General features: G+C 41.3%; 1 protein-coding gene across 4 annotated transcripts in view; it reads right to left on the bottom strand.

Moving 5' to 3' along the window:
* The window catches only part of RARB (retinoic acid receptor beta), a 330118-nt gene that overhangs the window by 86843 nt on the left and 221496 nt on the right, over positions 1-21779 (bottom strand). Inside the window, exons 1-2 of one of the 4 annotated variants that reach the window (XM_054059054.1) lie at positions 6712-6832; positions 6023-6151 (exon numbers count right to left, since the gene is read on the bottom strand). The exons of 2 other annotated variants lie outside the window; for them this stretch is intronic. In XM_054059054.1, the coding sequence (XP_053915029.1) occupies positions 6023-6137 (115 nt within the window). In that variant the 5' untranslated portion in view covers positions 6138-6151; positions 6712-6832. Of the gene's footprint in view, positions 1-6022; positions 6647-6711; positions 6833-21779 lie in introns of those variants that run through there. One more of the 4 variants, XM_009570320.2, reaches the window with a different exon arrangement.

Below are 21779 nucleotides of genomic sequence, written 5' to 3' on the forward strand. Positions count from 1 at the left end.
GGTTTTTTTTGCTGAGGGAGCTCCTAGATGCTCAGCATATTTGGAAATGAAACCATGAAATGTGGATTTAGGATGCTAACTTTAGGCTACTGTTTCTGACATTCTTAGCTTTTGAAACACATTTGCTCATGCAACGATGGATTAATAAAATCCCAGACCAGTTTAAAATCCACATTTTTGGATGAAAGTTGTTTACTGATTACAATTAGGAGGAAAAACTAAGATTACTGACTGAAAAACTGCCCAGAAGAATCATTCCCACATGAAACAAGTTTATTTTGTATCTAGAATATGGTTCTCATAAAAAGGCAGCAGCAGGCAAAAGACATTACTCTTGGTTTGCCTGTTAAAAAATCCAGCTTTGCTAGCCTCCTGCCTAACACTTTTTCTCACAGTACAGAGAAAATGATTATTCTGTTACTTTAGAACACTTTTGAGCATTTTGTGGCTTATATTTTTGTGGTTCCATTTGGTTCGAAGGGGCTTGAATTTCAGCAAGAAGTGGCATGGGTCACAATGCATGGGGACAGACTTCATGCACGTGAGCAAAGGTCAAAATCAATCATAGCTTTGTATTTCCCGGCCTATTACTTTTGGCAGTTTACCCTGCCAGAAGGGGCTAAAATATTTGCTTCCCAAAAGGAGTAAACATCAAGAAGGGGCAGGAATATAATCAGCTTCTCAACCACGCAGCAATGAGAAATGAGGGAAAAGGATCGCTTCCTCGACATAGCCACTAACCCATCTAAATGTTAGATGCCACATTTTCAGCAAAAAGTTGAAAGATTTCACAGCACAGTGACTTGAAAAGGACAATAGGCCTATTTAGGCAATTATATTATGCAGGCTTTGTTATTAGGCAGCCCTGCTCAGTCCCAGAAAGTCTGGATAATCAAAAGTGTCCAAGTACAGGAAGGGGAAAAGTACAACCCCACCCTCTCGCACAGCCGCTGCCAGGACCTCTGGATTTGAAGGGTAAAGTCTATTTACCGAAGCTCCTTGGCCATTTTATACATCAACTGATATCCTTCCTCTTGGGGCTTTATGCTACAGCCTCGCAAAGCTCTGGAAAGCCCTCCGAAACCACAGCTAATTTGGCCCCAGCCACTCACCCCCGTAAATTCCCTGCTTGGAGGCTGCTGCCAGCCCCCTAAGGCAGAAACTGCAAGGGGGAGAGGGATGCTCCCCCCAGCTTGCACGCATACCAGCGCCACTCCCCATGGTCAAACAGATCTGGAAACTCATCGCAGCTGTGCTCTGCTTTTGAGGTCTCAATAGGATGGGGCACGGCACGGCCAATGGCGGCAGACAGCAGTCCTGAGCACAATGTCCCTTTCACAACCCCACTCCCAAATCTAAATGCTGGCTGTGTAACACAGCCGCACTTCATCGGCTGCGTAAAGGGCGGTGTATAAATTAGACCTGAGCAAAACCAGCCATTCGGAGTGTTTAGGGGAGGTGGAAGCATAATCCGCTGGCCAGGGCGCCTTGCTTGGGCTGCAGTGCAGGCGTGATGCACACATGGTTAATGAAGACAGCTTAGCATCAGTAAGTGAGGATTTAGCTGGATGTGAGGATGACTAACTTTGCTGTCTGAAACATTATCTCTCTCTTTCGACTCCTTAACTTCACCGTAACTCTCTTCGAGGCAGCGCCGCCAGCCTAGCTTTGTTCTGACAAGTTGCACCTCTGCCGCACAGGCTCATTAGGGAAGTTGGGAGTCACCCGAAGACACATTGCTTTTCCTCCAAGCTTATCCCACCCTGACTTCACCAGCAAACGCCTCTCATCAGTTTTGTCTGCAGGAGTTTTTGACAGTGGTGCATGTCCATTAGAGTTTCCCTGTGCTATCAGCTGAGCAGGGCTAACTGCATCAGAGTCTACATAAAGAAGAGTTGTTCTTGTTTCAATTAATTTGGAAGAAAAATATCCCCATGCCACTTCTCTCTCTTTTTTTTTTTTTTTTAAATAATGAAGGGAATTAGAAACAAACACTTTCCATCATGTATTTCAGGGCATTAAGCTACAAGTATGAAAATTTAAACAAAGATTGTGTCCCTAAGCACAAAGTCCTAGTGACTTTGCTGTAAAGTTTATAGATGAACTTTAAAGAAAATAACCTGGTTCAAACAGATCTTGCCTTCTGGGCACTAGCAAACACACCTGCAGCAATCTGATACTTGGGAATGCAGATTACAAGTCCTTCACTTCAAAATGTTTGTTTTTAAATTCAGAAAGATGAAAGAAAATAAAGTACTGAGATTTTTCTTCTGTGGAGCACAGATGTTTCCAGTATTTCCAGTGCTTGCAGGGAACAAGAACCTGACCCAAACATCGCAAAAATAATCTGTAATTCAGGAGGAAAACACAAGCCTTCTGGAGTCCCATCTTCACGAACTTTCTGAAAGTTAATACCTGCCAGATCCTCTCTGGGCGAACACTTCCCACAAAACCGAAATAAGAACCACGCACCACAAGAGCCTCGACATCCTACTATGGTTCTGCTGTCATATCCACGACTTTTGCCTTCATCAAATTTCTTATTCTTCTAAACCTAATAAAATGTGGTAGGCAGTAGTCTTCTACTTGATATAATTAGATGAAACACTGCATACTGCCAAACAAACTTACTCTTGTTTTGGACCTCCTCATTTGTTTTTTTTGCCTGTTTAATTAATGAAGACTAATGAAGACTTTAATAGGCCTTTCCAAGTCCAAAGGAAAATAGCCATTCTTTGCGGCTTTTTCTCTCTCAGGGCCTGTCCTGTTCCCACTTCTGCAGTGTTTTGTTAGCTCACGTTTCACCAAAAGTACTCATTTTCTCTCAGTATTTGTCTTTGCTGCACTTCGAAGGAGTGGAAAATTCTACCGTACTGAGTAGAAATTACTCATTCTTACAATCTTAACTCTTTTGTCTGTTTAAGAACTATTCTCATCTAATTTTTCTATACTGACCTGATTCTTATCTTATGAGAAAAGGAGTGAGAAAGACTTACGATTAAAAGTGTAGTCAGTTCTACTTTCATTTCTGAGTTTGTAATTTTCTTTGCAAATAAGCAATTTATTTTTAAACCTATAACAATATAACTAATATCACATCTAAAACATAAACATGTATGAGCACCAAATTAGGTATTTTTTTTGTGTGCTCATAACATATCTTGCAACACACGGTGGCTAACGTTTGCATTGCAAACCCATAGCAGGTTTTTCCTCCCACAGGAGGGAGGAAAAAAATACCACACAAGATAAGGTCATGTTTGGGTTGCGCCTTACCCTCTATTTTTACTTTGCAGACCCTCATGGACTAGAAAATTTGTGATGCTGCAGGAGTGCGCTTGTTTAGTGAATTGTAATGGGTTTAGTATACTGAAGATGTGCTGAAGTTGCGCTGAAGTTGCAGACCTCCAGCATTCTGCCCTAACCCCTGCAATGGCCAATTTTCTAGCATTTCAGGCGAAACTCTCATGCTGTCTGGGATTGTTACTGGCCTGTTCACACTCTGCACTATTCATCTATTAGTCCCCCAACAACCATTTACCTTTTACTCCACGACCATGTCCCTATCAAAGCAATATTTCTAAGGTCTGAAGCAATGTCTGCAGGTGTACTGCTGTTATGGCAGAGCCAAAAATAAAACAACAAACTAGACCAAAAACTTTGCTATTACATGTCTAACAGTTTTAAAACTTGGCTATGACTACATTTCATTAAATCACAGAGGTCTTCATAAAAATAGTCAAGTAACACTTAAGCTAGAATTAAATTTTGCTATCTTTGTATTTATAAGCACTGAGAACATTTAAACCATTACAAGCTTTTTGGACCACAAAAAATTCTGGTTTTGTCATTATTTTCAGGAGATGCAAGATAAAATTTTACATGTTGAGAATTTTAGTGTTTTATAACTCATTTACATAAATTCACCCACACAAATAAAGTGCTTACACTTTCTTCAAAACTAAAACCAAAACGCGCTACAAATCAAACAGAATTCTTCATTTGGACCCTAACTAAATTGCTTTTCCACATTTCTGTACCATTAACTTTCACAGTTCAAATTACAGCCATCGTATTATGATTCAGATTTCAGCCCAATTTTAAATTCCCATGCAGTGAAGATTAATCCTATTGCTTACAAAGTTATGAGACTGGATTCCTGAATGCATTTTCCTGTATTCTTTATTTACTCTTGTTAATATGAGCTTCTTTGATTAGCTAAACTTTGCTGTTATCAACACTTGTCTCTTATCACAGGCCCTAGGCAAATGACATATTTACCACTCATTCCATTCTGATAAGGGTAATCCTGTGTTTAACTTGCCTAAGAACAAACACCATATATTTTGTTTTTAAGAATCTTGCTTCTAGGTATTAACAACATACAAGAGAATGAGCAGGACTTTTTATACCCAGAAGTTACTTAAAGAATATTTTGAGAATATAAGTTTTTAAGAACAGTATATGCCTCCAACTCCAGGAAAGTTTATTTAATTCCAAGTTTCCGCAATATCACTGCTTAAGTTATACAAAAGTTTAAAACATGGAAGGAGGAAAACGCATTTTTTTGTAAAACATCTGTTTCGGGTTTTTTCTCCTCCTCCCTGACTGAAGCTCTCCCATAGCTAAAAACATTATTTTGAAGTAAAAGCTTTGTTTCCTGTGTTGTTGGAAGCGTTTTGAAAACTGCGCGGAGAAAATAAACATCTCATGCTGAACTTCACAGTCTAATTTTAATTGTAAAGACATCAAAACGTTTGCAGTGTCGTAGGCTGGTAGACACTGATTTTTACAATTCTGTTTTCATTACTCAGCCCACACAAACGTCATATGGTGTCTGAAAACTTTTGAGCAGAGTGAAAAACCACGCTATTTCACCAAACATTTTTCAATTTATTTTTCATTTCCTTGCTCCACCCCTTTGAGATAAACTGTATCGAAGGGAGAACTCATCTAATTCCTAGGTAACTTTTTAACATACGGCAAAACAAAAACTTCAGACAGAACTATATGGTTAATGGTGTACTGAAGTGCCCAAGAGCGTGCTAAAAACACTTTGATAGATAGCCAAGTCATTTATCTAAATCACCGTCAGAGCAGTGAAGCATCCTGAAATGCAAGCTTTTATGCAGAGGATAAGGTGATGCTTTCTGGCACTTTTTCTCATTTCTCCAACTTGAAACTGCGGTGTTAAAATACTGCCATTGTTTACCACCTATGTATTTCAGCAACAAATCAAGACCCTATAACATAATAATACATTTTCAGAAGTGTCCTATCACTAACTCTCCCTCCTCGGTCACCAGTGCAATGCTGCCTGAATCTCAAGGTATAGAAATAATTGATGGTTAAACTCAAAGGGTGTTCACAGTAAGTAGTTTTCTAGCAAAACAGCAACTTCTTAGAGCAACAAAGTGAAGAAGAGAGGTGGCAGCAAGGTCAGTACAAAGAAATATTGCCTTTTCTTAGGAAACTTAAAACTACTGTCTGATTTTTGGAACGGCATCTACCCACTGCAATCCCACGTCTTTGCAAGAACTGTACAGAGCAGCATTTTAATTGCTTGGCTGCTCTGCTAAAATGCACTTCGAGACAACACGCATCCAGATTATCAAACATGGTACAAAATTAGATTAAGGAGGCAAAGAAAAAAACTACCGTAGAGATGTTATGTAAATTCATCCTTCACTAATTGGAGTTTTGCAAGTATTTGCCGTATTATATTGTAATTTTACGTGTTCCTGCTTGGCTCCACAACTCTTGTTAGGATCAATATGCAGCATGACAAGGGATAACCAGAAAGCAGCCCGGTGTTTATCCTTATTCCTTTCTTGCCAAAAGGAGAAAAAAAGGCTTGCAAATCACATTTTACACAAAACCTCCCCCCACCCCTCATTCCCCCTGCGCTTAATTACTTAAGTCTTTCTTTTTTAAATACATGCAAATAAAAATAACAACAGTAAAAAATAATAATAAAAATAATAGCAGCTTTAAAGTGGAAAAATAAAGAGTTGGGACCTACATTGAGCACTGTGCCGGTGTTGCCACTCTGTTTGTGCCAATCCACTGAAGCATGCTTTGAGAGCCTTCTCCTGGAGCATGCAGGAAGACGGACTCGCAGTGTAGAAATCCAGCATCTGAGCAGGGCTCACTGCTAGAACATCCATACAGTCAAACATGATTCCCCCTGCACAGAATGCCTGCAAAAGTGCTTTCCTCTAGGTGTGGAGGAAAATGGCACATAAAAGTACACCCAACTCCATCAAACTCTGCCCCTTTTTTGGCACGTAGGCTGTTGGTCTTTTTCCCAGACCAGAATCATGAATTATGACAGACAACACAGCTAAAAGCCTGTAATTGATCCAAATGATCATTTACCATTTTCCAGGCTGCCCAGCCAATCCAGCAGGATGGGGGGACGCGAGCCGCATGCCAAGTTTTAGCTCCCATCAAACCTCCCCCCCAAGTGTCCTCCGGGGCAGCCCCGCTCCCGGGGCGCTGCCCGCTGCCCGCGGCTCCCACGCCGCGCCGGGCGCTCGCCTCCCCGCGATGGAAGGGCTCCGGGAGGGAGCCGGGATCCCCCTCGGCCGGGAATAGATCCTTCTGCCTCTGAACAGCTCACTTCCTACTACTTGTGTCACCGGGAATGAAAGATTGAATTGCCTAATATATGCGAGTGAACTTTCCGTGAACCCTTCCCAGGCTGCTAACCTTCAAATGACCCAAGCGGTCTGACATCACCAGCTCCCAGGATTCTCACACGCCTTCACAGCTCCCAGCAGCCCTGCTAAAAAACCAGGCAGGGCTGGGGCTCGCCTTTGCCTGCCTGCCCGCCCCAGCCCTGCCGGATTCGCCCCTCTGGCAGCCGCCGAGCAAAAAAAAAGACCCAAACTAATAAAGTAAAATTAACCAAAAAAAAAAAGAAAAAAAAAAAGCCACAAACACCCACACGAGGAGGAGGAGGGGGAAGGAGTGGGTGGGAATTAAGACAGAGATGGGTTTGGGCTGTTGCAGAGAATGGAGGGATTTTAAATTCCAGCTTAATTTGCTAAAACGTCTGTGCCCCCCCCTCTCCAGCCTCCCCATTCCCTTCCTCTCCAGAGAAGCCGTGAGTGAGCCACAGGCATCAGCCGCTGGACCAGAGCCCTGGACACGGGCTTCAGCCCAGCTTCTGGGGGGCAGGGCTGGGTTTGGAGCAGGTCACCCTAACCCAGCCCTGCACACGCCAGTGGGGTCCCCAGTTTGATGCAGAGACAGTGGACTTCACAGGACCTCTGCACCCCAGCAGAGACGATGGACCTCATTGCACCTCTGCGCCCCAATAGAGAATATGGACCTCACAGGACCTCTGCACCCCAGCAAAGAAGATGAACCTCACTACATCTCTGCACCCCAGCAGAGAAGATGGACCTCACCGCACCTCTGCACCCCAGCAGAGAAGATGGACCTCACCGCACCTCTGCACCCCAGTAGAGAAGATGGACCTCACAGACCCAACCCTGCTGGGGCAGTCAGTTCCCATCTCTCCCCACCATCCCCCACCCTCACTCCTAAATCACAGAGGTTTGTTATAGCTGCAGGAGAGCCCTGCCACGCCACCCAGTGCTCCCGTTCCTCCACGCCAAGTCAGATTTGGGAGGCACCATTACCCAGAGGGCCCATCCCCATCACCCAGGCCTGGGCAGCGGCAGCCACACGACCCCTCTTCTCCTCCGCCCAGGGGCCACCAGGTCCTGCCTGTCTCTGATTATCAGAGAGGGGCTGGGGCTGTATCAGCTTTCAGAGGACTAATGAGCACTAGCTCCTCAGGAGAGGAGAGAGGCCACAAGCAGGTCCATGAGGAACAGGATCCACCCGAGGGTGCTGGGAGGGGGCACCCTGTCCAGCCCTTCCTCGGGGCAGGCACCCCTGGCTGCTCACTCACAGGCATTTTGAAGGCATGGGGCTGCTCCCACCAAAACACTCACAGAGGTCTTGGTGAAACCGTACTCCCAGCAGCCCTCCCTTGTGGCGTGAGTGGGTGTCAAAACCTTCCCAGCTTTGTGGCCAGGACACTGTAGCCAGCACTGTGCTGCCCCACCACTTGCATGAAGCCAGCAGGGAACCCTGTGCTTTTTTAGGTACATAGCCACCTTCTGCAGAGTCTGGCTTGTGGACAGACTCCACGGCAGCCTCTGTTAGTCCTTATTCCTATGGATGCTTTAAAAATGAATAACAACAGCCTGGAAACACTCCCTCTGCCCTAATGGAAAGGACATGAGCTCAACAACCATGTGCACGCTTTCATTTTAAGTGTGAGCCAAGTCAGCTCATCCCTGAGTGGACCGAGCACTGGCCCAGGGCAAGGTTTCCCAAGGCACAGAGGAGCCTCGCTTCCCACCTCAAAGCTACCTCTGGTTCAGAAACTGGAAAATGAAACCCTTGATTACTGCTTTTTTCTTGAAAAGCCCAAAATGGGACTCAGACAGAGTGGGATACACTGTGTGCAGACATGACACACAACTGGCAACCGTAAAGAAATGCTGGGGAGAGGACTCACTCTGGGACCTGTGCAGCCACTTTAATGGATGTGGTGTCGCCTCTCCACAAAAAGTCCTTTGATGAACCGAAAGCTCTCTGACAATGCCTGCAGATTGTATTAACAAAACTTTTCACAGAGGTTCAATAACTTCAAAAAAAACCCCAAACCCAACAAAACAGAACCCCATACACAGCACACACACTTGTTCCCCGAAACTGATACACCCACGTTGAAACCAGCAACCAGCAAAAAGACCTGCTGCAATCCGGAATCCAATCCATTTGAAGAGAGAAAAACAAAAGCTTTTCTTAGACTCTTTCCCGTCTGACGGGAGAGCTCTGGCGGTCCCTGCAGCAGGCAGCCTCTCTTTCCGTCTTCCCTCCAGGCAGAAGAATTACAAACGCTGGAGTTTAACAGTGTCTTTTTAAGGACTTTGAGGTGTCCTCCCGCAGCCTGGACTTCTCCAGCTGAAGAAGCCTGTGATGCTCTGCAATTCAAAAATTGTGCATGGCGCACGTTTAGGAAAAAGCCATCCTTCAGGGAAGGCTTGTTTAAACCATGTCAGCACAGCAATCGGCATTTGCTGTATTAAGAAGGTAAATGGAAAAGTGGCTATTTTATTTTTGTTGTTGTTAAAATATCAGCTAGCTATGTTGTTACAATTTTGTTTTGAGCAGCAAAGCTAAATTAAAGGACAGAATTTTCTAACCAGATGACTCAGAACGCACTAGAAGTTTGGAATATGTAACACGTCACCACAAAAATAACTGGAAAGGATGATACAAAACACAGTAAGTTTTGTCAGTCTTCAATTTAGGGAGAAAACTGCATTTTGCATGGACCGAGGCTCTAGGAACATTTTAAGCTTCTACCAAGAAAAACATATTGCCCATGTGAGCTAAAATAAACAAAATCAGACAAACAGAAACATAGTTATGTTTATGCCATTTACAGTCTTATAATACCATATTTAAAAATAAACCCTGCGCCTCAAGATGTAGACTGGCAGCTTCTGGAAGTGAATGTCAGGAAGTCAGGCTTAATGGCGTATGAATTGAAAAAGATTGCTTTTTCTCACTGTATCTAAATGAGGCAGGTAGCTCATCATGATTTATTACGAATAATAGTTGTGCTAATGCTCATACTTATTACTAAAACCACGTGTAATTAACAAATTCTTCAAATAGCCTCGTGGTTTGCTCGCAAAGTATTTCTACAATCCAGTAACTTATGCATCTCATATTTCACTCTGAAATAGTATGATACTTGTTTTCCTTAAACAGAGTTTCAGGAAAAGTTACATTCATAAAATGGTGGGTATTTTCTAATTTAGATCAGGACTAACCATAATTACTGTAATAACTACTAGCCTTCTAATTCAAATGTAATGAAACTTTAAGCACTGCCACATATTTTAAATGCCTACCCAGCTCCCACAGAGGTGCAAGTAGGCAACAACTCTCTAAATCTTCTATACTTTATCTGTACAAAGAAATTGTGATTTCAAATCACTGCTTTGATCTGTTTTCTCTCAGACTGCGATGGCAGAAACTTTACAATAAACATATTCTTAGCCACAAGTGAAATAAAAAGCAAAGTTCAAGTCAGAAATCTATTTCCTTTAGTGTTACTGTATATTTGTCAGTGTGACATAGCACATTTGAAACTCATAATCATAAACCAAAAATTTACAGCCAAGGTTTAGGGTCTACATCTGTTTCTCTGGTTTTTGTACTGCAATTACCCACTGGACAATTCAGAAAGCAGCACTATGAATCATGTACTGCACACGTGTTTGTGCTGGTCACTTTTTCGTTAGTAGAAGAGGCTGAGGATGCCATAATATTCTTCACCGAGAGAGAGAGCGCGCACGAGAGAGAGAGAGCGCGAGCGCATTAACTAGAATTAGGATGAGTGCACTGGGCTCTGTAATAAAAATGAGTTTACTAGAAGCAACAGAGTACTCCTGGAATATTTATAGGATGGAAAAATTAAGAAGTACAGGCAAAAATTTTCCAAAATGAAGTACCTCAGGGGAAGCAGACTTTTCTTCTATGCATGTATTTTACTATTAATCAAATGTAGCACTCTCTTGAAACAGTTTTGACAGCAGAGTAAATGGTTACTAGTGAATGATGTGTGTGTTTAAGCAGTGAAAGCAGAGACAAAGTGATGTTTTCTTCTACTCCCTAGGCAAGAGCTGACACTAAGCTTGCTGCCTCAGCTTTGATGCTCACAGATTCCTTTGTGTCAGTTGCTGGGAGAATCACTGGCAGTTCACTAACCCTGCCTCACATACAGGGGCTTTGATTTTTACCTCTTCATTGAGAATAGATGTTAATGTGAAACAGTACTTGTCTGCTTGGCGCTTTTTTCTTTATTTTTTTTCCTGCCCTCTCAACTGGTGATACAGTTTCAAATTGGAAAACCTGAACCTCTCTTCGCTATGCGTATTTTTTTAGTGTTGGAGGATGTTTTCCCCCGTCTCAAGCACATGAATGATGCCAAAAGATTATGGGGAAAGAAAATTACCGGATCACAATAAAATGGCTGAATATTTAAAACTCCAAGGTAGTCCTGAGGAAATGGGTATCAATTCTGAGCAAGAATTGCCCTGAAGAAAATAAAACAGTAAAATTACTGGTACGAAATGGCACAAATGATATGGAAAAACATGAAGTACAGTGAAATTAAGTCAAAAAGGGGCTTCTTCTCACTGCTATATGCTACTATGCACAACTCACAATGACTGAAACAAGAATTTGCATGTAACAGGAAGCATTACTTCAGGCCTGAAATATAACGGCAACAGGCAAAAGAGTATTCATTACAGAGCAGTATTTTATTTTAGATGAGAAAAGCAGAGTTAGCCAGCTCCAGACCCCGAACTTGGGCATGCAACCAGTCTGTGAGTCACTTACCGATAAAGGCTTTTTGTCTGCTTTAATCAGTGGATATGTATTTGTAAAGATGCCTTTAAAGCTGATTGCTAAACTTAAAAGCTATAAAAATAATTCACCTCCACAAACTTGAGCACACGACCACATTTCTTAGAATCCATGCTGTGTTGTGAACTCCTCTGGCCTGAAGCTAGGGGAAAAGAACTGCCCTGTATGATAAAACTGGAACTGTATCTGTTTCAGCAATCCATTTCTAAGATTGACTGCTACTAGATCTTTCTAAGGAAAACACAGGAATATCTAGCAATTGGTGAAGTATAACCCACACATAGGTCCTCTGATAGCCTGCTCTCTAACACCAAATCACTTAAGCATTAAAGCATGAGATTTAATATCCTTTCCAAATTTGTTTTTGGTAATCGCCCTGATATCCCAGATATTCATATATAGCCAATGGTGATAAATTTGTAGCTCAGTGACACAGAAGTAAGAAAGTAAGTTACTGGGCTGTGAGACAAAGAGGGGTAAATATTTTTTTAAAAATACTGTAAAACTCCTCCACGTTGCAAATAAACGAAAACACAGACCAAACCGCACCTCTCTGAGGCCCCAAAGGCTGACTGATGTAGGCTCCAGAAAGGTTGGCAAAGAGACAATGACATCATGTGCCTAAAGAGGGGATGACATGCATTTTTGAAGGATATAAAAAGAGAAAAGCATTATTACTTTAAAAACTGGCTACGTTCTGAATCTACACTTGCTGTTTAGGAGGATCCTGCAGTGCAAACACTAATACGAAGTGGATGCCAGAAAAAAATTGAAGCGAGGTTAAAAAAAAAAGTTTGTTTCCTTTTGTTTTCTTTTTAAATGACCAGAAACTGCTGTTTCAAGGTTTAGCCAAGAAACAGATTTTTACTGCTAGCCTATAAATCCCTCAAAACGTAGAGTTATAATGGAAATGCTGAGGTAACTGAAGTGCCATGCATGGCACTGACACGTTGCATTATATAATCCAGGGAGAATGAGGGCTGGGAGATCTATAAAACCTAAGCAGAGGCAAGGTGTAAGAAAAGAGCAGAAGAGCAAGTAGAAATACTGAATATTAAGCTGCAGAGAATACTTCTAACAATAAAGTTTCCTGTATGCTAAATGTGCTTGTGGTTGGTGAAAGGCAAACGAGCGCAGAGCTCCATTAAAAATAAAACAGATATTCCAAAAGGCTATTCAAGTAACGGTTTTGTTTCTGCATTTTTTTAGGGAGGGAAAGAAAAACAAAGTTACCTAACAAAAGGATAATATTTCCTGATGTTTTGATATCCTGAAAGGTGCCTCACAATGTGTAAATAAATAATGTTAGAAAATGCAGAATAAATGGAGTTCTGAACACAGACAACTTACAACCCCAGTTGAAACCAGAATCAGAATAGGAAGTGGGACAGCAGTATTTCTAGAGGTTCAGTAATTGCAGATTAAACTCTTAGTGAAAAGTTAGCCCTAGTGGCTTTCTTCCACAGAAGACTAAAGTTACTGAGCAGTAACTGGAGCTACAGCTCAGTGCAGACATATATCCCAGCAAAGACTAAACCTTACTCAAGCTCTACTGAGGACATGCTTGTGCACTGCTGTGGGGACAACCCATACAGAGGGATCCCAGAAGCCAGCAACAGCTGAAACACACTTGTACGGAGCTCTGGTCACGTAAGGCCTGATACAGATTGGATTGGATTATGCCATTAGCGTAAACGGCAACAGATCCACAGCTTGGCAGCTTGACACGTGTATTCATGATAATCTAATTCCTTAGCTAGTACCCAAATCTACATCAAACACTGAAAGAAATTCCAATATCCTATCTGTGTGCACCTTAAAAAGCAAAATGAAGGAAAGTGTTCTGGCATAGCTACCTGGCTAGCAGAAGTAATGACGGCAATGACAATGTGGTGACACCTCCTGAAATCCGCTAGTAATGATGGTCACCATGCTAACACTTCTACTTCAACTGTTGCCCTAATGCACTGTACAATCACTTTTGTTTTATTATGCAGATGTACTTTCTGTTTTGGTGCAGACTGGGGAACAGCCTTGAAGAACTTTTGCTGTAAATGAGGTAGGATTACCCAGAAACGGAAGTACATATTTGGCAAATGGACATTGCTTTCCTTTTGTGGAATACATGCCATTGACACTATGTGAATTAACTAAGGGCACATGTCCTTCTCAGGAACACTGTTATCATTGTAACTTTATAGATGTAGCTCCAAAAGTAAACTTTGCTAACAGTCAGTTTTACAAGCCTAGGGATTATCATAGCGTAACTATTACTGAGCAGGTAAGGGATTCTGTATATCCCTTTCATACTGCAATAAATGCCCATGACTTGGCTGTTGCAGGTACAAGTCTTTCAAAAAATAAAGATTGCTATACCAATGTAACAGTCAAATGTAGACAAGTTTTCAGGAAAAAAGCCACGCTGGGCTGGACTCCACTTGCACTCAGAATAAGCAGTGGCAGCACAAACGATGATAAAACAACACTTGCAAGATATTTCCTAGTTTTCAAATTCTACTAGAATACACTTATCAGGTTGTTCTTTGGTGCATTCTTCAAATTCTGTTTGACTTCTGCAGTTTAAGTCCAAAGAAAAATCTGCATGGTCTCAACCTGCTTCATCAAGCTAGTCCCATATGACTAAATAGATCCGCAAATTCCCATACCCTTGATCTGCAAGATTCTCATACTGGGGCACAGAAGAGACAGAATGTCCGTACGCATTAAGGCCATGATCAGGGAATCATGATTTCCACACATGCTTTATTCAACTTACAGAGTTGGGGTGCAGTTAGAGACTGAGGTGGTCAACAGCATATTGCTCCAGCCATTGAGCAGTACCATGGATTTTTTACCCTTATGTGACTTTTTGTGCCACATATAGTGGAGTACAGGCAAGGTGGTTTCTAAGCATGTAATGCAGCATATCAGGCTTGACAGGTCTATCAAACTATTAAATTTGTTTTGCATAAACCAGACCAAAACTCTTCATTTTGATATGCTGAGTCACCTTCTGACTGAACAATTCTACAAAGACCTTGCCATCACACCGAAAAAAAAAAAAAAAATCCTTTTAATCCATTCACATTTTGGGGCAATTGTCTTCAAGGACAGGCTTCTTATTAACGGGACACTAATCTTCCATGTATTCTTATCAGGCAGGCTATCAGAAGAACAGATTTCACTCGTCTTTGCACGGAGACATGCAAAGAAGAATGTGCGAAAGGAAACCTTTCTTCACAAAAATGGCTCTGAGATCTTTCCCTTGCTGCATCCATCCATTCTGTCTTTGACATAAAATATGCCAAAGGATACACCAGAAGACAGGGTTGTGGCCCAACTTCTTCAAGGAATTATTGAGATCAATGGATGGGGAAAGTTAGCATCAACCCATAGGAGGTTTAGTAACAAGAGCCATGTGCACATTCCTAATTCTGAGAAATGTGCTGGAATTCTCCTTAAAAAAGTACAGCACCATGTTATGTTATCTACAACTGGATCCTAAATGACTAAACTAAATGACAATGTAGCGAATACATGTTATTTAAAGACTTTAAATAGTTAACATAAAAGTTAAAATTCCACTTGCTGGATTCCTAGATTTGTCTAAAAATTTTTATTAAAAGAAAAGTCAAACCCCAGACTTATTAAGAGTATGAGTGCACATCACTGATACGCAAGTCTACTCTGCCAGCTGAACAATGCAGAAACATTATGTCACTCAGAGGCAGGACTGCAGAAGCGTGTAAGAAAGGCCAAGAGCTTTGCCAACACAAATTATCAGGCAGAACCCCACTGGAAAAAATTATGCACAAAGCTCTAAGTGAAGTGTAAAACTCACTGAGAACTGAACAACATGTTGACAAATACCACTCCACTCTCCTGCTTCCTATCAGAACCAAACAGCAAAAGCAGAGATTCCCAAGTAGTGTTTTTACAGGTCAAGCTTAGCCTCTCCCTCATCTTATCAGTAGCCTTCAAAGGGACTGTAGGTGGATCTCCTCCAGGAAAAAAGAAAAGCCAACAAAAAAAAACCCTCAGAAGTGCCACCTCTCCCATACAAATGTATTGGCGCAACCACAGGGGCTTTGCTTGAGCTGTGAGACTTGCAGAACACACACCGGGCTCCTCTAAAGGAGAAATTAAAGAATTCATGCTTCAGTCCCCAAGTCTTGAGTGGCCTTAAAAAGAGGAATAGTTAAAGAGAGAGTCTAATCAGGATGCGGGGAAAATCAATAGTGGCTTCTTGAAGTAGCTCAAGCAGGAAGGAACAGCTTAGGGTCGAGATGTTTAGCCATTGTTTCTGCAAAACCAAATGGCTGAAGGCTGCATGCACCGGTGAGTAAAGAAAGGCAGGAGGAGGCTATCTAGAAGACTGAAAGAGAACCAAGGCACGTGCAACTCTGAAGTTCCTTAGGAAATCTCATCTTTTAAAAGTTTCCTAGCTCTGGTGCAAGAGATCTTTCCACGCACTACTCAAAGTTGTCCAAAGTAACATTTTCAGGGATAAATGCACACCATTGCACCGTTATTTTCTGACCTTGGTGTAGAATACAATTATTTAAGACTCGGCAGGAGAGTATGAAAGAATCAGGAGTGTAATTCCAGTTCAGGAAAACTCCAATAACTGACAACATGTAAGAAACACAAGATAGATGCATTGTATTGTTGGGCTGAGTCTCATTGGCTGGAAACCCTGACTCCCCCAGCAGGACTCAGTTACATAGCAACTCCTGGGGGCAGATTAACCCTTTCCCAGTTAACGTATCTGGCATGATTGAAGAAACCTTTTCCTCCTCCTGCTTCAGAATTAATTTCATAGGTTTGTAAAAAATGTTTGGAAAAAATTAGTTAAGCACTACTAGGGTAAAAGCAGAGCTACCTGACTCACTGTGGGATGCTGATGGTTCAATGAACAGAGAATGCAGGGAGTTCAGGTCAGTCTAAATTGTATTTTATAACATCAGGTGTTGTGACATACACAAAACATACAATGTATTTCTCATAAATGGTTCATACTCAGTCTGTGGGAATCCTATCTGGACTGCATTTATCAAGTACCAATGGTCTCTTTCAGTCAAATTCTGCCCACCCACTGACTTCTGTCTAGATAATTATTGAAGCATTAAAAAGTCCTCAGCTGGTAGAAGTAGCACTTAGTAGATCTCTAAGAGGATTTTTTCACCATCAGAAAATGTGTTGCTTTCATCCAAAATTGTACAGGCTGACTACTGTAAACTCTGAAAATAACACCTGCAAATCTTATATTTTTTCTTTTTCTAATAGGTTTTTCTAATTACTAGTCTCAAGTAATTACATGAGAATCTCAAATTATTTTGTTACAGCAATTTCCCTATCTTCCTTTTAGAACTGCATTACATTTATGTGTACATACGTTCTAAACACAAGTATGTAAGTACAATTAGCATAATAATATTCCTGCTCTCGTGGATATCAGGAATGACAAAGTTTGAATCTAAACCAATCAACATCCAGGACAACAAAGACTCCTAAAGCTCTCTATTTTTAAAACGTTATAATTCAGCCCCGTTAGATTCACCCCTTGTAAGCAAGTGAGGCAGACCCTGGGGACCAGGAAGGGCACATGTCCTCACTCAGGGCGTACCTCGTGTGGTCACACTTCACTGCTGTGAGCCACAGCTGCATATTATTAGGAAAAAAGAGCTGTGAGGTTACCCTTGGAGAAAATAAGAGATCAGACTGATATGATACACATTTATTTCTGATCATCTTCTGGTTGCATTGAGAACCATCTATCTAATTTCTTCTATTCCTTGTTTTTACCCCCCACCCCCCCAAAGCTGGGCTCAGTACTACAAGCACTGATGATAGGTCAGAAGGGCAGGCACCATTAACACCGCCCCATCTCAGACATGCAGGGTAAGCCTATACCTTTTCTTTCCTCTGGAAGACCCAGGGACACTCTCAGTTGAAGGTTCAGAGAAGAAAAGCCTTGAACCAAGTTGTCTTCTGTTCCTCTTCCTACGCCCACTGTCCCCACACCTGCACACAGCAAGCTCCTCCCATACCTCCCAGCAACATTTCCTGTTCATGGAAGATACTCACTGCTCAATACCACTCCTAGCCTGAAATTAATTTCCTTTAATAACCCAGACAATGTTGTTAACAAGAGCCTTCTTTTTTTTTTCTTACATGCTTAAAAATAATAGGTAACCTCTGTATATTTGTAAAAGGAGTACAAATATGTTTAAGACACGCCTCCCTTTTCTCAACATTTCATACTCCAGAAGTTCATCTGTATTTTCTTTGTGTGGTTTTCACAGGACACTTGTAAATCCAGATGGAATAGAAAGATACTATTTCAAATGATAGTTATTATTTAATTTGGTTCATCTTGAAACCTCTTCTTGAATAACTTAGCTGCTGACTTCATAAAACTAAGAGTATCAATATAGAGGATGAGAGGTTAGCCCAAACAAAGGTACTTACAAAATATTTTGTGGTCTGAAAATTAATAAGCGAGAATAAATTGAATTTCTTATTGTGGATGTTTTTTAAAAAATATGTTTTGCTATACTTATTAATCTAAAACTATCAATGATGCCATTGAAAACAGCCTCTAAAAGAGTAAAACCTGAAGGTCTAAGTTTAATGTACTTATAATCTGTTGAACGTATCTTTTCATACAAATGCCAACAGGCACCTATCAAATATTTGTGTTCTTCATTAAACTAATGCCTTCCTGCATAATAAACAAGATGGTACAAAATATAGGTGTATTCCCACATCCTGCTACTAAGGTAGGCGATATCAAAATAAATTTGCAACGGTATCATTACATCAATCTCCAGTATAAATGCATCAGTACTATAACTATAATTAACTAGCTGCAGGTCAAATTTCTAATAAATCTTGAGAAATTAAATGTATAATTTGTCAAAACCATATGCCTTCATAAATTGATTATTCAGAATTTAGAAGCTTTTTAATTAGGAAGAAATTTATGCAATACCATGTGTAATAATTACGAATCAGCTCTTCTGTGATATTTTTGTACATCAGCAAAAATTAAAACATTGGAAAACATTACCGGGTCATTGCAGTATTTCAATGTCAAAAGAAACACATAGTTTAAATGTAGAGGTTAAAGATATTTTCCCGTATCTTTTACATCTTACACAGCTTTTATGATCTCAGGACTGGAATCATTAACCAAATATAAAATCAATGAGAAAAAGATCTAATCTGACCATTTTCAAGCAGAGAGTAACTAAAAATGATTTATGCCACTGTAAAACTTTTTTACCATGGTTCTGTAGTTTTACTAAACAGCATATACTCTAAGTCAAACTTCCATTTTATGCTACACTAAACAGTATTTTGCTTCTCTCATCTCTTCCAGCTAAAATTCTGAAAGCTTTTTACACTTTAAAAATGTCGCCTTTGTAATGAGCATCAGGATGAGGGGTACAACCCTGGTTTCCAAATGGAGGAAAAGAAAGTGAAGCGATACTTGTTCATGGCACACAAGAAGCAAATATACTCCAGCTCCCCTGCTCTCCCCTCCTGTGCTTTCACCATGGGCCTATTCAGACTCTGCACCCCCACAAGGGCTCTGGGTACTTCTATCAACATTTCATAGGAGAAGATTTTTTTTGACAGAGAACACAAAAGCTGCTTTGTTGAAAGTCTGGCCACTTTTTTTCTACCTAATAAAAACATGAATAGAAGTGGGACCTCAGCAAGCATATGGCAGAAAGTCTGGACTAACTGAAAAAAGGGGCCTAGAAGAGTTTGCGCTCTGTCGTTTCCCAATGTGTTTACTGCTGAATGTATATGGTGTAAATAAGGAGTATGCAGAGTGGGCCATAATGGAACATTGTTTATGTGCACATCCTGGCAAATGCATATACAGCACAGAGACTATTTCCAAGCAGAACATAAACACAAAGGGGGAGTGATGACAAACAAGTATTCTAAGGCAAGAAAAATGTTATTCCATATACAAACCAAACAAACTGAAGTGGTTTCTCCCCTGCTAGGATCCAACTGGCAACTCTCAGCTGCACAGACTATGTAGCTGTTAAAGAAATGAGACGTCCCAGGCTTACTGGTTGGCTTTCTTTTTCTTAAGCAACCTTATTATGCTCCCAATACTAAAAAGAAAAACACAGTTAGGATTTTATTTTACTCTCTTACTTTTACACAACAAAACAAAACAGCCCTTTCTTTCAGCCTGAACAAGAGCTGGGGAGACAGTGCAATACCAAGAAAACACCATAAGGTGTTAAGCCACAGCTTTCCTATTTTGAGCTCCCATTGAAAGACACAGAGACGACTCTTTCTTCTGAGGATCTCTCCCACATATCTATTACCCAGCTTTAGCAAGTGGTATCAGTGTTACAATAACCTAGAGGTTTTCTGCTCCAAGTGGAATTTTTTTCCTCTTAATCATTACTTATAAAAAGGAGGAGGGCTTAGAAAACCCAAGTCCCTGGCAATTTCAAGATAGTAAACTAGGGGATGAACTTTTTTTTTGTGTGTGGTTACTTCTGGAGAATAGAATATTGTGCTTTGACAGCTGCTATGTAAATAAATGGGTGTAATTTTATTCCTTTAAAACTAACTTCAAACATATCCAACTAAAGGAGAAAAAAAGATGACAAGTAGGAAAACAGGCAGTAGAGTGACAACAAGAACCACAGAAAGTCAACTGATCAAGCAGAGTTTTTTATGTAATTAATAGGCCTCTTTAGGATATCAGACACTGGAAGCAAGAGGCTTTAGTAAAAGATTATACAGGATCCAGGACAAAAATACTTTGTGATGTCCTTCACAGAAATGCAGAGCCAGCCTGTGATTTAAAACTATTTTAAGATACCCAGAGCGTGCCTTGCTTTCTCAAAAGCTCTAGATACAGACTCAACAAAGCATGAAATATAAATTCAGAACTGGGTCCTGCACCTGCATGTAAGATTTCTGCTAGCCTGTCAAAACCTGGATCCAAATGCTCCATGCTCAGACTTTATGAAGTCTTGGGGCTTGGGTGCATTGCTCATTGGGAAGAGATAAAGCCCATGCTAGGAATATTCATAGCACGCCTGCCATCCATACATAGTCGTTTAATGGAACCACATTGCTGTGTTCTTTGATTTTCCCTTTTTTCCCAAAGATATACCAGTTCCACTATACAAGACCAGAACAATCCTCACAAAGCCTCTTACCAGCCACTGCTTTAACATTAATACTGAGTTAACATCACGCTTTAGAATCTAAAGAGGGCTCACTTAATTATTTTTTGAAATTCTCCTTGAATGTAGACACACCCACCTCAATCAAAAACGACCTTATGCACGCCTGCTGCTTGGGTTTATATTCAGCCACTTGCAGAGCCAGAGTCTGCACCATACTTCAGGAAACACATTTCTAGTAATTACTTTTAGGTACATGGACCACTTACAGCACAGTGACAGTGTGGGTGCAGATAAACGACAAGCTTACATGCTCTTCTCCTCATTACAGAAGGTATTTTTAGTGGCTGAATGCCTTCAGCTTATTAGCGTTGTTTTACTCTATAAAAAGAAGTTTTGTAACGTGTGCTACCCTGGGCAGTGAAGCAGAACTCCATCTCCATCATGGAAAGGTCTTCAGCTTCACAGTGGCTCCTGCCATGGGCAACGATATGGCAAAGAGGAGGACCTGCAGTGGCTGTTGCAAAACCAAATCACGGTGAAGGCTGTAATGATTTTAAGTAAAACAGTTTTTATTAAGACTCCATATCTTGTCCCTCACTCTTAAAAGAATGGTATTAAAGCATGGGAAGAATCCTAAATAATTTTCATAGGATCACTAGGTTGGGAAGGGACCCACTGGGTCATCAAGTCTAAACATTCCTAACACTCCCTAAACCATGCCCCTCAGCACCTCATCCACCCGTCCCTTAAACACCTCCAGGGAAGGTGACTCAATCACCTCCCTGGGCAGCCTATTCAAGTGCCCAAGGACCTTTTCCATGAAATTTTTTTTCCTGATGTCCAGCCTGAACCTCCCCTGGTGCAGCTTGAGGCCATTCCCCCTTGTCCTGTCCCCTGTCACTTAGGAGAAAAGGCCAGCTCCCTCCTCTCCACAACCTCCTTTCAGGTAGTTGTAGAGAGCAATAAGGTCTCCCCTCAGCCTCCTCTTCTCCAGGCTAAACAACCCCAGCTCTCTCAGCCTGCTCCATCATAAGACTTGTTCTCCAGCCCCCTCACCAGCTTCGTTGCTCTTCTCTGGACACGCTCCAGAGCCTCAACATCCTTCTTGTGGTGAGGGGCCCAGAACTGAACACA

Source organism: Cuculus canorus, chromosome 2, assembly GCF_017976375.1.
Source record: "Cuculus canorus isolate bCucCan1 chromosome 2, bCucCan1.pri, whole genome shotgun sequence".
Taxonomy (NCBI): domain Eukaryota; kingdom Metazoa; phylum Chordata; class Aves; order Cuculiformes; family Cuculidae; genus Cuculus; species Cuculus canorus.